The sequence below is a fragment of the Pseudochaenichthys georgianus genome, chromosome 16 (genome assembly GCF_902827115.2).
Source record: "Pseudochaenichthys georgianus chromosome 16, fPseGeo1.2, whole genome shotgun sequence".
NCBI lineage: Eukaryota > Metazoa > Chordata > Actinopteri > Perciformes > Channichthyidae > Pseudochaenichthys > Pseudochaenichthys georgianus.
The window spans coordinates 15,265,430-15,281,710 of NC_047518.2; the positions used below are offsets into that span (position 1 = coordinate 15,265,430).

General features: G+C 40.7%; 1 protein-coding gene across 8 annotated transcripts; it reads left to right on the top strand.

Moving 5' to 3' along the window:
* The first annotated feature begins 290 nt into the window (after positions 1 to 290).
* On the top strand, positions 291 to 16,009 carry sybu (syntabulin (syntaxin-interacting)). Of its 8 annotated transcripts, none has more exons than XM_034103455.2 (8): positions 291 to 441; positions 5,830 to 5,876; positions 6,432 to 6,618; positions 7,798 to 7,998; positions 10,015 to 10,114; positions 10,248 to 10,412; positions 13,526 to 13,684; positions 14,182 to 16,009. In XM_034103455.2, exons 2-8 carry the CDS (start codon positions 5,853 to 5,855, stop codon positions 15,350 to 15,352), a joined length of 2,007 nt encoding a protein of 668 aa, XP_033959346.1. In that variant the 5' UTR covers positions 291 to 441; positions 5,830 to 5,852; the 3' UTR covers positions 15,353 to 16,009. The 8 variants fall into 8 exon arrangements, with proteins under 8 accessions (XP_033959346.1, XP_033959349.1, XP_033959350.1 ...); XM_034103458.2 differs by having other exon boundaries at positions 10,338 to 10,412; XM_034103459.2 differs by having other exon boundaries at positions 10,338 to 10,412; positions 13,529 to 13,684.
* The last annotated feature ends 272 nt before the right edge of the window (positions 16,010 to 16,281 follow it).

Consider the following 16,281-nt stretch of genomic DNA (forward strand, 5'->3'; position numbering starts at 1 on the left):
ATCCTATATTTATAATACATATCATATAATGAGCAAATATAAGAGTGCATTTATAAAAAAGTGTATCCAAATAGCTCCATTAGGTTGAAAGGCATGTCACATGTGTTGATGTCAGGCCATATTTACATGTAAACACGTCATATAGTCTACATATCACAGCCTGTCTGAAGCTTATGGCTGATGGGGGCGGGGGAGGGGTTAATGCCTCCCCAGTTATGTAACACACATGGGATGGGAGTCATATTGTGCGCGCATCTCGCTTCTTGTCCAATCGCGTGTGTCCTCGCCTCCAGCTCTCCTCCACCCGACAGTCTCAAAGCAGAGCAGAGCGGAGGCTGGCACCACCAACACCAGCAGCAGCAGCAGCAGCAGAGGAAGGACCCTTTGTGCTCCACCGACTCACGCGCATCCTTCTGAGAGGAAACACCAACACACATCCAGGTAGGAATTGTAGTTATTGATGTAAAACAATTGTAAACAAATCCATTATTGACAAGAACCGATATGTAAGTGGGATTTGAGGAGGAGCATGCTTACAAGTTCAGAAGCGCGTCTTTTTTTGTCGAATCATCCGAACGATTATATAAGTGGGCTGCGCACGTTGGGGGTTTACATCACGGTTTGTTTTCATTCTGTGTCGTACTTGGCGTGCCTTTGTTCTAGAAGCATCTCACTTAGAATTAAAAACATTCCCATGAAACAAAAACAAAATCTTTTGTAACAAAATGCTATGATGTAAAATAAACCATTTGAAGACATGATGGTCATTATTAAGGGATATCAGGATACGAAAATGCCATTTGCTTTTGGGACAATGAGCATAGCTTGGTGGTGACATGTGGAAAACAAAGGGAGGCATGTAAACATGGGAGGGTCATTTCAGGGCAGTGTAACTATTTGGTGGCTGCATGCTGTTCGGGAAAAGTGCGACATTTAGTTTATTATGACAATTTCATGTATTTTTAAAAGGTTTCACCAGTATGTGGAAGATGTAGTAAAACAATAAGAATGCTATTATCATGTTTTTATATATTGTAGATCTAACTAATTAAAGAGCTTCTGGACTGCTAGGAAACCACGTGATCATGTTGGTATTGGCTCCGATATGCTTTATTATGCTCCCTTGAATGATTTCTCAGAATCAAAGTGCTCACTCAGACATGACATCATGCAATGGTGGACGATACACTACAGGCAATAACATTGTTTTTCATGTCATGGTCAATTGTGAGAGTTTGGGCTCTTTGCTTCCATGTTTAGACGAGTTAAAAGAAAACATCCATAGCACAATTTTTTTTTCTATTTTGGTCTGCAGATTTTAAATAATGCCTACTTTACTTATTTAAACATACAATTTCAGAAAAATTATAATGCAAACAAATTACAATTGTCTTGATGTATTTAATCCAGTGGGGTAACCTTTCAAATGGTTTAACATATTTCCTGTAGTGTACCTCAAAATGTATGGAAATGTACAATATTTCGAAGCGAATTTCTCATAATTAGGCATAAATCTCCCCTTCATACAGTAGTAGTGCCAGTCTCACTGTATCTTCTGAAGGTTCTGACAGAGTTGTTTGTTTATATATCATTCATAGCCTGATTTATGATTTTCTGATTTAGAAAGTGATATATAAAAAACAGAAAATTCCCTCTTTAAAACAGTTTTACTTTGTTCATATATGTGCTTTTGAAATGCATGCAAATTAGCACATATGCATAAATCATTATAGATCGCCCACTTCACAAAAAAGTCCATTTTGAAACATTAAATATCATAAACGTGCACCAAAGAAAATTAAATCAACTGGGGAAGTGTCATGCTGTTAGCTTTTTAGTTTTACCCCGATCCCCTGTCGTGTCTTCCAGTAAGGGTTGGTGAGCTGAGCAGTGTTACAATCGACATGCTGCTCAAAAAGAAGGAAATGTTCCCACTTTTACAGCACAAATATCATCTGCGTCAGAACACAGAGGCTCAGTAAAGATCACATATTTCAAAACAGTCTGTCGCCTAGGAGCTCATCAGCTTCCATCACATGTCGTCATCTCAGAACAAATGCAGTAAGTTCATCATCCAATTGGAATAAACAGCTTCGTATTAGTCCGTGTGCATGATCAACATTAGAAAGCACACATACTGGGGTAGATTAGAGGGATTTATTATTCACGCCCACTCCCCGCTGCTTTGAAAGTAGAGAACCATCTGGATAAGAGGAATAGAGGCTTAGAGGCTTGTTTACCATACATGTGCACACATTGTATCTTCCTTTCCAGGGCCTCTACTTCCCAAATTAGGGCGTTTGGATGAGATGCTGGAGTGATCGTGTATCGCTTGCGCACGTAGTCTGGAGCGCTTTGTAATGCTTAAGAGAGCTGACAATCCTGGGTTTGCAACTGATAATGCTCAGCCTGTCGCTCAGCAGGTAGCCAATCAACTCTGTCTGGAGGATCTGTGCAGGACTTGAATAATGAATAATCCTCCTTCACAGAGGCTAGTTCAGGATAAAACAACAACGGAAGCTGGCTAAATGTCCCTATGCACAGCTAAGATGACTGACTTAATGCATCATGTGCAGGCGTCTGTCTGTCACGGGGTTTTAGGTTACAAGCTGACGCTATTGAGTGAGCATCAGCTTGTTATTTCATCCTGGCACCGGCACAAAAGAAATCATTTTGCAAAGATGTGGCTCTCAATGAGAGTCTGACTCTTCATTCTTCATGTGCTGATATCTCCGCCCTCATGGCTGCTTGTAATGGCATGGATTTATAAAAGTCACTTCCTGGGATAGAGAATCATCCCTCTCTCATCTTAGGCACACCCTTTTTATCTAAGTATTTCCGCCACATTCATTGCTTCAGATCTAGTACTTTCTATGATGCCCGATTCTTCATTATAATCACACTTACAATGCGTTATCATATAGCATGGTAGACACAACTCATAATGCTTTATGGCTATAACCATCACACATGATGATGTATTTTATAATATTTTTTCAGATTCCTATCGTTGAAATAAACTAGCAAACAATGTCTACTTATAGTAACTTATTATCACATTAATGCATTAGATTACATTGTTTAAAGAGTACACTGTATTAAAACTAGGGAAATTATAAATCACAATTATCCTTGCAAATAATTGTCAGTCAATGAGCAGAATTTATGAAGTACTAAGATACTTGACGAGTAAGTATTGTATTATGCTTTATAATGTAAAACGATTACTTTTACTAAGCAATATGAATATTTGTGAGTAGTTGTAACTATTACTATGTCTTGTTTTTTTTAATGCATTGTAGACACGGCTATCATAGACGGTGCTTCCCCTTATTTCTTTACTAGTTATAATCTTAACATAGTGACATCACTATGTAACACTGGCACTTTTATTGGCTAGTGCTCCAACACATTAAACATGATAGGCTTTGGGTCAGGACATTTCCACAGATCTTTAAGCAGTTGACCAATCACAACAGAGCCGGCCAGCTAACCAATCAGAGCCCACTGGAAACATGTCTCAGTAGAGGCACAACATACAAATATGAAATGAACATAAGATGTCCTCTTTAAACCCACCATCAAAGCTTAAAGACACAACAAGTTGAAATGTAAAGTATTTGGATGAGTATTTAGAGACTAAGCTCACACATGCTGGCTCATGGACACAATGTTCATTGAGTCTGAGAAAACATTGTACAGCTGAATGGATGAACACCCACTCACTACCTCTGAGATATTTCTCAGTGAAGGACAGTGTCTCCGGATGAGCTGCAGAAGCAGATATACACGCAATTTGACACATCCAACTGCAGCATTTCCCTCCGTTGCTAAGACTGTTGCTAGGGCACGACGCTGCTTGGTTTCTAGAATCAGCTGTGCCAGTATGCCAGGCAGCTATGTAACGCTACAGTACGATGAATCTGTGGATGCTTTGAAATGAAAGAGAAACTGCAGGCGAGGTGGTGTCAGCGATCCAGAACAAAATCTATTTCTGACTCTGTTTAAAGGAGGTTTGATTCCCACAAGTCACTGCTCTATTTTTGCAATCCCCTTCTGGCTGATTTGAAGAAAGAGGATTTAGCACGAGCTGCTCATACAGGGAATGTGGCTTATATTAGGTCAAGTGGTGACATCATTCTGAAATTGATGTTTTTTTGCAGCAATGTTGAACAAGGAAGAATGTAAAAACCATCTGGATAAAGCGAGGGAAACAGGTTCAGTGATGCGTCAGCAGCAGCATACAGGCCTTGGGGTCATTACACCATTCCCAATGCAAAGAAGAAGGGAACATGTATGCACTTATGCAACAGACCCACGTCGGCCCTGAGAGAAAATCACCTGGAGAGAGGAAGTGATGTGATTGTGTCAAATGTATTCAAGCATGAGAGGAATTCTGCATTATTTAGCTTTAAAGCATCAATAAAATATGCGTATTCCGTGGTTAAATGTTCATGTACAGAACAAAAGGTTTTGACAAGATTCTACTTTGGTCTCGACTTGTGATCTCTTTCAGAAAAGAGGATGTAATGTTGCTCCATCATGTGTTATGTCTCAATGCACTTTGATGCTTTTGGCAGGCAGCCCTTTTGGCACAGAAGTATGTTAGGGAGAGTTAGTGCAGTTTTGCTAAGCAAAGTGATATACTGAAGGAGAACACCTTTCATCATTGCTATGCACCATTTTATCATCTTAATCTAGGACGACTTTGATGAAATCCAGAATAGGAAGAGTTTTTCAAAATGTTCTTCTTTGAAGCTCTATTCTTGTAGACTCTTTAGATAGATAGCACCACCTTTTTCCCTCCCTCATGGTCCCCAGAGGACGTATCCTCATGTGTTGGAACATTCCCGAGAATCTTCCTCGAGAATTTCTAATCCAGAGTAACATATTTTGCCAACTATTGGATGCATTGCAGTGACATTGTGGTAATAGGCTACATGTTCCCCAGAGGATGTTATCCAATGAGTTTGGAGAGTATTTCTCCAGTGCCAACATTTAGTTTGATCGAGGGCCATCTTCACATCAATATTTCTGTTTAACCAGTAGTTTGCTTTCTGAGCTAATACTTACAGAGCTAATGACATTTCTTTGCTTCAGCTGTACTTGCTGATTTTCAAATGTTAGCATTTAACACGTTTAACACGGTAAACTAAGATTTCCTTTTTTTTATTATGGTTTATTGCACTTATTGTAGGTCGCTTTGGATAAAAGTTTAGTAAATGTAATATAATATATAGCTGCTAAACATCAAGCTAAGCATGCAGATATTTAGCTAAAAGCTATTAGCATTGCTATTAAGTCTTGTTATCTCATGTTTTTTATGCCATTTTGTTTATGTTTTGCTGTTAAATTGACTTGCCTCCATTTCACCTTCAAATTACTTCTGATTTGCAGGATTATTTTCAGGGTTGGCATAGAATTAGTTTCATGAGGTCACACATTGAGCTTGTGTTGGTGATGGCTAGCTCTGGCTTCTTGTGCCATCTGTAGCAGACAGGATGTGTGTGTGTGTGTGTGTGTGTGTGTGTGTGTGTGTGTGTGTGTGTGTGTGTGTGTGTGTGTGTGTGTGTGTGTGTGTGTGTGTGTGTGTGTGTGTGTGTGTGTGTGTGTGGGGGTGTGGGTGTGTGTGGTGTGTGTGTGTGTGTGTGTGTGTGTGTGTGTGTGTGTGTGTGTGTGTGTGTGTGTGTGTGTGTGTGTGTGTGTGTGTGTGTTGGGTGTGATTTCAGACAGAGGGCTCTTGTGTGTTAAGGCATTGAGCGCCACGTTAACGCTGCCACATGCACAGAAAAATGACTTACCTGCTTTTTCTCCTCTTCATTCTAACAGAGGAAAACGCTCAGTGAAGCACAATGGGACCATTCCAAGAATATGAGGTGAGTCTTATCAAAGGTCACTGGAGATTGATGTCTGCATATTGAGTGATTGCTTTCCAAAGATAAGTGATGTTTTCTATCCCTTGTGCGTCAGGAGGGACATTTTGACTTTAGAATGTTCCACAATTATAGCTTATTAAGGACTGTGACATATTTTGACAAGGGTGTTTTGTTTGTTTGCACATTATTGAAATTCAACCTTAACTCCCATTCCCATTAAAACAATCATTTTTGATCCCACAGCCATTTACTTTACAATAATGCATTTTATAATATCAATCTGTAACATCTTTAAAAATCTTCCTATTACTATTTTCCAGTAGATTGAACCATTTTCTCTAGTTTATAATGCCAACATATGCAATTGTCCTAGTTCTCTGCACGCCAAAATAACAAGGCATTAAATTCAATGCTAATCATTGTTATATCCAAGACTGATAAATCCCTATAGCGTTCAGTATACAAAAAATAAAAAATAAATAATTCAAATGTTATTGGTATTTATCCCAAAAAAAGTAACAAAGTTAGTCAAGAATATTAAATTGCTTCGAACAGGAAAAGAAGTCCCCGGAGAAAGGAAGTCCCCGCAGCCGCATCCCTCGTCTGGTCCTCCATCCCTTCCCACCAAAGGACAAAGGCTCGCCTCTGTCTGACTCTCCGTTATCAGAGGAGGAGGGGAAGGAGGGGTACGTCAGCTCGGACCACTCCAAGCGCAGCATCAGCACCACCAGCTTCTGCTCTGGTAAGATATACAGCTCCAAACAAAGCCTCAGATACAGATCCATGATATCAAGGTGCAAGATTCTATTGCAGTGCTGGTTAGTTTTTGAAAACCCACATTCCTTAATTGGTCTTGGTTGAATGAAGATGTTTGCATTTGTTGCAGTTTGCAAAAGGTTAAAAAGTAACTCAAGCTTTCAGATAAATAAAACAAGTGTTTTCCCTTTAAAAAGTGAGTTAATAAAGAACCATTGTAAAGTATATTCCTTGAGTAAATGCAGTTAGGGACTTTCCTCCACTGGATAAAAAGGAGTTAGTTTGATGCAGATTATTCTACTTTTGTCTTAAGCATAGCATGCTACATTTTAAAACTTCAAACTAAAAATGCAATTATGTTTATTTTACGTTCACCTAAATTGGCCTCTTTAACAAACAGCAACCAAAAAACAAGCTCTTCACTTCAAAAAATCTCTGACAACAAGGTCCCTGGGGGCCGACATGTAAAGGGCCCCGCCACTTGCCCCCACACTTGCTACGTAAAGGCAAGAGCCACAGTATAAATAAACGTGTTAGCCCTAATGATTCACGTCCTTTCATGTGTCTTTGTGCTCATGTTGTGCCTCTGGACCTAATTTGTGTCTTTTGTGGTCATATTCTTACATTTGTTGTTATTTTGGGTCTAGTTGGGGTACATTGTGTTTCCTAAAGTTATTTTGATGTATTTTTGGTTATATTGACACTCTTTGTAGTTTTGTTGTGTCTCTCTGTGGTTATTTATAGTCATGTTGTGTCTCTGGGATCATTTTGTGTTAAATGTGTGTCTTGTGTGTTTTTCTCTGTCTCTCTATTGGTGTTGTATGTCTTGTTTGGGTTATTACATGTCTTTTTGGTAGTTTTGCATCTTTCTGTGGTTTAATATTTATGTCTATTTATGACTTCCCAACAAGTGCTGTTAGCAGTAACTTCCAACAGAGGCTCTGGCCCAGGGGCCCATTATCCATCTGCGTTTATGTACACGTCGTGTAGTAGGTACATTGTGTAATCCAGACAACAAACACTTCCCACTTTCTGAAAGTGGTTGTAAAGCAGTCTCGCTATCAGTCTCATATCACGTAGTCTGACCCTTGAGCTCTCATTGACTGTCCGCTGCCCCGCGCTGCATGTTCTCGGCTATTACTGTCTGTGTGCCTGTCTACAATAGATGACACCGGCTGCCCCACTAGTCAGTCTGTGTCCCCCTCCAAAACCCCGCCAGGCTCAGAGCAGAGTGCCCACGGCTCGCCCGTACTCCCGGAGCGCAAGACCAAAGTGAAGAGGGTGAGGGTGATGGCCGAGTGGAGCGGAGAACCCCGGAGCGGCCCTCGGCACAAGAGGGAGCTGAGGTCGGCCATGAAAGCCAGAGGTAAAGGACAAAGCACAAGCAAAGATACAAATATATATATATATATGTTTAAGCTTTACTTTTGTTGTTGCAGTTTTGTATGTTAAAAAAGGATAAACAACGTTAGAAATGTTATCCAGCACTTAGATCTGTGAGAATAAGATAATAATCAGATGTATGTGACTGGATTCGAGAGCATCTTTTTATTCTTCTTTGTGCACAGATTCATATGCAGCACAATGTATTCTTCTGCATGTCTGTGGTTCCCCTAAGACCAAAGTGCGATAACTGTGTGTTTGTCACATGTCAGCTAGCAGATGTAACATTAAACAAACATTTGTTGGCAGGCAGCTGCTTTTCTGAAAGGGGAAATAATATCTTCAGACATAACAGTAGAATTGGATGTACTGAACAATTTGGAGAGTTTGAGCTATGTTGCTTCCATAACATGTCTTATTTCAGACTAGTGGAAAGAAACATCCAAAATACATATTTAGGTGTTTATTTTGCTAACATTGTTTGTTTGTATCTGTAGAATTCTCTCAAATTCCTCAAAAGTGACTAGTAGAAAAAAAGCAAAACGTTGTTTACCCTTTTCCACCTGTAGTGTCTCGTATGTTATTTGACAATACACATATTTAAAGGCAGTTGGAAGAGGGCAGTTAAAGCAGTAAAGAACTTAATTAATTATTTTTTTTAAATATATGATTCATATTGTGATTTAATGAACATTTTATATTTAAAAACATGGCAGAAACTGATCATTTGTATGGATGTTGACCACATTTTGGATTCACAGAGTATTAAAAACAGATATTACAAATCCCTCCCTGAAAAATAGTTTGACCCTAAATGTCGACCAAAATTAGGCACGGTTTTTTAAACCTGGTTTTATGCAAATTAACACATATTTTATGAAATATTGCTTCACTTTACATGTAAACATAACATTTAAGAAAGCATTTAAAACAAATATGAAGTGTCTTAATGTAAATAATCAACTGAGGGAGTTTCATGTGGATATATGTTACTATTCCTCCTCTTTGAACCTGTGGTGTATCCCTTTAAGAGAGAAAAAACTGCTTGCTCACGAGTCAATGTGAGGAAGAGAGCTGATTGGTTGAGGAGATGGTTGGGTGCTTAGCCAATTAGTGTTATTAGCAGCAGGTTAGTCCACTGAGGGACCGAGCACAGACATCAGTACACCCACATTTGACACAGGTGGAGGATCACTGAGTTTTAAGATATTTGTTAGTCACAGGAATCACTGAACACAGGAATATGGTTTTGTTTGAAGGGAAAAGATGCTTCTCAGGTACCTCTTTAAATCTGGTCTTTTATCATTTCCGCACAACTTAAAGTGAGCCGTTTTTCCTGATTGACCATTAAGTTGGAGAGTTAGATAGTCAGTATTATGGTGAGGAATCCACAGTGTTTGTCTTATGACAATTGAGGAGACCGTGTTTGATGCAATGACTGGTTGTTATTTGCACATTCTGGAGTATTCATGGCATTTGTAATCACATGAGGTGTCTTACCTGTATATATAGTTACCTGTATCATCTTGAAACTCATTAGTGTAATAAAGGGGTGTCGATAATGGCGAGTAGAGTTTCTTTGCATGATCAATGGAGATCTAGGGCTATTTTGCTTCTATACATGTTTTTCGACTAGTTGCAACGTTTTGTAGATTGTTAGAACTGTTAGTTTGTTAAAATAAAATTCAGCTATGTTTTTGATTGGACACAGATAGATATGCAAATGACTCATAAGCTTATTGACTCTTATTTCTGTGCTGGAAATGTAAGTAAATTAGCAGATTTTATGAAATAATAACACTATTTATTTAAAGAAAATGTAATATGAAAAATAATATTCTTATTGAAAGTAACCCAATGGGAAAGTTACATGCGCAAATCTTATTTTTCTCACCCTATTTACCTTTACTGTCTCTCCTAAAGAAGGGCAATTGCCCTAGCCTTTCAAAATTGGATGATTTGGCTTTAAGTGCTAAAATGCTGCTCCTTCTCCCTGCAGGAAGTGAGGCAGACTTCAGCTCCTCCAGCAGCACAGGCAGCCTGAAGAACAGAGAGGGCCTCGTCTCAAAGTCAGCTGGAAAGAGAGCCCCAACACGCAGGTATGAGGTTCAGACATCTGTTACCAGTGTCTGCTGGTGTCACTTTGAAAGGGAGCTCTATCTTTACTAAACAACCAACATTCTCAACATCTTTTCCAATTAACAAGTCAATGATTTATGATCTCTTATCAAGTCGCGGCAGCTACATCAGACCGCTCCCGGTGTTCAAACCAGCCGGGAGCCCCACAGCCAACCGCGACTCAGAGCTGTATGCCCCCTACAGGACCCCCCTCAGAGCTCTCACCTCCACCACAACCACCACCAGCAGCAGCAGCTGCAACTCCAGCCCCACCTCCAGGTACCAACACCGCTTTCTACGGAGCCCTGGAGGGTTCATAGAGAGAAAAATAAATAAAACGAGGCCACGTTTTATTAATTTGTTCGCACGAGATGTAATTCGTGGCCTCAATTTAAATAAAACGAGGCCACGCTTTATTAATTAGTGCGCACGATATACTTTCTCGTTCGCACAAGATACCTTCTTATGGTTAAACCCATCGAACTGCCCGATTATTACGCCATATTATTAGTTTTATGTAGAAGATGTCTGGTCGCCAGGGCGTTTGTGTGTGTCTGTGTGGGCATTTGTTTTCAGAAGACATTATGATAGTGGCGTTCGTTCCGGTGCACTCCGACAGCATTTAGCACTAGCCTACATCGAGATTAAGATTAAACGAACTCCTTTCACTTGGTAATAGTATTCCCAAGTGAAAGAAGGTTAACTCCATATGTGTATTCCCGGAATACACATATGGAGTTAGCCAGATGTGTGCAAATTACTGTTCATGGTAATTTGAAAACAAATGCCGGTGTCGGGCACACACATACACCGAACACACACATCATGTAGCATTTCACGTTTCCATGGCAACAACAACTTCCTGTCAACAGCGTAAACTCGCCTTCAAAATAAAAGCATCTAAATAAAACAGGAAGTTAACCTAAATTACATGTTAAGACATATACAACTGCAACGAAAGTAACCCAAACAATGTCATATCCTTTTTAGTTTCACAGAAAACTAATTGGGTTATGTACACATCATGCGCCCTGGTGACCGGACATCTCCTTCATAAAACGAGTAATAGGGGAATAATCGGGCAGTTCGATGTGTGTAGAGGTGCGTGTGTGTGTGGCTAAAACGTAGCAGCCTTGATCTCTATTCAGCTGGTTTGAAGGTAAACACAGTGAAGGCGCTGCGTAAAAGACACAGCTCTCTGTGCGCAGATGGCAGATACTGTGAGAGTCACGGACATGAATTCATAGATCAAGGCAGACTGGTTCACAGACTCCTGTTTTGCAAATCCGGTGCTTAAAAAAATAGCTCAACACCTCTGGCCGAAATGTCCCTAAAATGAAGTCCGAGATTGAAATATATCTCAAATAATGTATGTGCTGTCATTTCCCCACATAAACATAACAGTCTGCAATTAAACGGTTGTCTCCTGTGCGCTCCACTTCCTACTTGGCGCACCGGTAACTTTCTCGTGCGAACGAGAAAGTATCTTGTGCGCACGAAAAAGTATCTCGCACTAATTAATAAAGCGTGGCCTCGTTTTATTTAAATTGAGGCCACGAATTACATCTCATGTGCACTAATAAATCAAACGTGGCCTCGTTTTATTTATTTGTCTCTCTCTAGCTTTAGCATGCTATATTAATAATCAGGCAATAATCGATTTTTGGTTTTAAAGTTTGAGGGAGATAAAGTTCTTGTGTCCTCCTGTATGCATAACCTTCCCACATTCCTCCACTTTGTTTCATTACAAATCCAGCCTTGCTCGAGGGAAAGACATATTGGGACCCTTCAGAGATTTGAACTATGAGCACCATGAGTGAGTGTACGACTGGATTAAACTCAGACTTTATCATTTCCTCTTTTGCAGCCGTGTTGGATTATAGCGGTCATGGTTTGGATTAATGAGGATTTATTATAGCAAAAGTCTGAATATGGTAACCAGACAGTGACCCTTCTACAGACTCGAAACAGGATTAGAGTGAATGTACATCGGTTCTGCCTGTGGAGGGAACAGGGTCATAAATATTTCAGTATTGATGTGTGAACTGAATAGCCCGGAGCTCAAAAGTGTTTGGGACCACCATGGATTTTCTGACATGGTCCAGGCTCTGTATTACTTGGAAGGTTTACCTAAGGCTTGTTATATTTGTTGGCAGCTAAACCCTGCATATGCTTTGACCTAAAAATCATCTCAGCGGTATAAACGACAAACCTACAGCTTTTTGTTTTTTTTATGCAGAAGCAGAATCTACCCTCTTTATCTCATGTTTCCAGCTTCTATAAATGCATCATCTCAGGACACCTGGCTGTCAGCTTTCCTCCATGTGACATGTTTTCCTCTTGCATGCTAGCTTCTCCTGGGCTGTTTCTATTTCTGGCTGGGATGCAGAGCGTTCGCATGAAAGCCTCAAGTATCCCAGGTTGCTAGGATATTGTGCCAGTGGAAGAGAGGGGCTTACATGCTGCTTTGCATATTGTCCAAATCCACCCACTCACCCTCCACCAACAAAAAAAAACAACCTTTTATCAGCCCTCTTCAATATAACACATAGGACATGCAAAAGCCATTTGAGCGATAATGCAATTAGCTTCTAGATTAAGTGTTTTTCTAGTAAGGTGATTTATTTCCTTGCCGACTGTGCTCGTATTTAGGTAAACCTTTTTTTTTTTTTTTGCCTCTAGTCTACATGCTAGTAATCCTGTGTCAGACAATAATTCCAGGCTTCAGAGAGCATCTACCCTGGCAGCACTCTCAGCTAGTCAAATTACTGTCTGCAGGGAGCCATTTGACTTTTAAGAGGCAAATTGGTTAGTTTTCTGCTGTTGCTTCAAAATGCCTAGTTGAAAGCTGATGAATAATGTTGGTTCTAAAAGGGCAAACTTGGCCTTTTTTAAAGGCTACATGTTGTGCTTAACTTCAGATTCACGAATCTGTTGTAGGTTTCTACTAGAATTAGCTTTAATATTTAGAAAACACTTTATTTTGACCATACGGCCTGTCGGGATATTCCTTTTTCTTCACTTTCTGTCTGAAACGCTCAATTTTAATGCCTGCTTCTTTAAGCTGGCCACTTGTAAAAAGCCCATGATGATTGGCTAGCAAGATAAATATGGTGCATCTTTGAAAAAGTAGTTCTCAAGCCATGGCTGAATTCACTTGGATGTGACGCAGTATATTCTAATTGGCCTATTACATTGGCCAGTACATGTAACATAAAAGGGGACCCACATCTGAATGGCTTGTCGAATCCCATGTTTTCTAAACTAGGAAGCCCACAAAAACTAACTGGGTTGTCATGTTAAAGTGTTCTTGTTTCTGGGTTGGTGGGGCACTCCAAATGGACAACAAAATGAGTGTCCTCTTTAACCAATAAAATCATCTCTCTAACCAGCAGAAGAGCGATCTTGGGACGCTACCACTCCTGTGGAGACAATCATGGCATCAAACCCCCGAACCCAGAGGAGTACCTCACCCCTCTACAGCAGAAGGAAGTGGCCATAAGACACCTGAAGACCAGACTGTTGGAGTCTGAGACCAGAGTCCGAGACAGGTTGGTTCAGATTTAGCCGAACAGAAGCTCCAGTCGTTTAGCATTAGACTTTTAACGGTTGAAAGAGGAAAAGCAACCGGCTCTTTTAAAAGCTCACTAAAACTTCAAAATTATGTTATACAATTTAGGTTTTGCGTTGGTTTATTAAATGATTTGAGATTCTGTCAATCAGGTTTTGTGTGGCAAGGTTTTTTAGCATACACTAGCATGCTAGTCGGCAAATAAAAACATTTTTAAAATAATGAATTAAACTGCTTAAGAACAAACACTTTCTTGTCAAATCCTATAAATATCCTTTGACCTACTGCAACCAAACAGTCTACATCACCCTGCTGCTTGTATGATTTTGCTAAGCTAACTGGCAGCTGGCTAAAGCTTTATGTTGATATAAGTGATATCGATCTTTTTGTCTAACTCTTGTTAGAAAGTTATTTTATATATTTTTCTAAATTTCGAGCTATTCCTTAACTCAATACATTTTCTTACCTCTTTATTAGAGAGACGGAGGTGCAGGAGCTCAATGTACAGCTCGGCAGAATGAGGGAAGACTGGATTGAAGAGGAATGTCACAGGGTGGAGGCTCAGCTGTCCCTCAAAGAGGCTCGCAAAGAGATCAAGCAGCTGCGTCAGGTGGTGGAAACGATGAAGAGCAGCCTGATGGAGAAGGACAAGGGCATACAGAAGTATTTCATCGACATCAACATCCAAAACAGGAAGTTGGAGTCCCTGCTGCAGAGCATGGAGATGGCCCAGAGCGGCACCAACCTCCAAGACGAAAACAGCTTGGACTTCATCTGCGACATCCCCGATAACGACGAGAAGAAGATGATGGGGGAGGAAGAGGGTGGGATGGAGATGGGAACACAAGGGGCGGAGGCCATGGCGGACAGTGGGCTGTTGGTGAATGATGAGATGGCCAACAGAGCAGACATTTTGGAGCAGATCTTCATGTCCACTGCAGTGGATTTTAGTCAGTTGGGTGCAGGGGCTGAGTCTGGGCCTGGGGTGTCTGCGCTGACAGAAGATGGACAGTTTATTGATGAATCTACTGAACCAGCTCTACCAAACGCAGTTTCCACCACCATCGCCATCCCCTCAAGCACAACTTTCCTGTACAACACGGAAGATAAAGAAACCCAGACCGACTTATCGCCCACATCTCCAGACCTGCAAACTCTGCTCCTCCAGCTGCTCCATTTCCACGGGGTAACAGAGAGGGAAACGGCTCTGACGGCCTCCAGCAATCTTATGGCTCTCCCATACCTGCCCACACCCACAACCCCTGAAATCACCGAATTAACACCTGCCCCACCCATCATGCCCCCTCCTGCTCCCCCAGAGAGTCCAGACCCCTCAGATTCCGGCATGTGCTGCTCAGAAACCAAAGAGAGCAGTCGGTTCATGGAGGAGCTGGATTTCAGTGTCTGCGAGGAGGAACCTTCTCTGTCATCGGGGCTGGATGTAGTCGGAAAGCGGTACTGGAGCAACAGCTTCCTGGTGGATCTGGTGGCAGTTGCAGCCCCGGTGCTCCCCACGGTGGCCTGGCTGTACTCGCGGCATGGTGTGGATGGAAGCGCTCCAGTGTATAACATAGCTGCTTTCATCAGGGGCTGTTGCATCATGGGATTGCACTCTCTTCGTCACGTCCCTCACAGGCCCGATGCGTAAAGGCTAACACCCCCTTCCGCATGTACATGCCTAATCTTGAACTAAAAGCACTTAAGCATCTTTTTTTGTGAGATTTGTTGCGTTTTTTTGGTTGAACACTTGATTATCAATGCAGTCATTTTGGGTTCCAACACTTGTTACTTTGCACTGTACAGTTACCATGATGGTGACGTGAAAGGGATTATTTATAAAGGGGGTTATTTATTTATATATTTATTTTATCATTAATATGTATAAGCTGATCATCTGGGTAGATGGTTGTGTTATTGTCCTTTGGTGTCCCTATAGTTGTCCTTGTGTTTGGACATAAATGGTTATTTATGTTGGGATGAGGTGAGCGATACAGGAGGTGAAATTGAATGTTTGGTTCTGTTTGGGTTTGAAAAGTCCACGATTTTGTTATTGTTCGAAAGAGATACCTTCAGCCAAAGCTTTAACGTAAATTCACTGAAAGTGTTTTGTGAAGAACTATATATATTTTTTTTTTTCCTCCTTGGGAGTAGAGCTTTATTCGGTACAGCCTTGTGTATTGTTCATAGAACTAAGTTAATGCTTCAAAGCAACTGACACTTATTAATGTGCCTGAGCTATGTGCAATACTGGTGGTTTACATAAAATGTCCTTGTATCTTTAATATTAAAGCATGATAAAATCTCACCACGTGTTGGGATTTCTTTTTGGTGGGACATGAGCAATGGGGATGACTGAACAATTGTTGACTTATGTAAGACTTATGTAAAGGCTACTTAGGAACTGCAAGTTTCTTCATTTGCACAACATACATTTATGAAAGTCTGAAGCAATGTGCAACCAAGCAGTGTTCTCATGACAGCTTGTGTTACGTAAAAGCTTTCTCGGCGTGCACTTCCAGACGTCCCTTGGGTGGTGGCGCTGACAATATAGAGTGCATTAGATCCACTTCTCTGAGA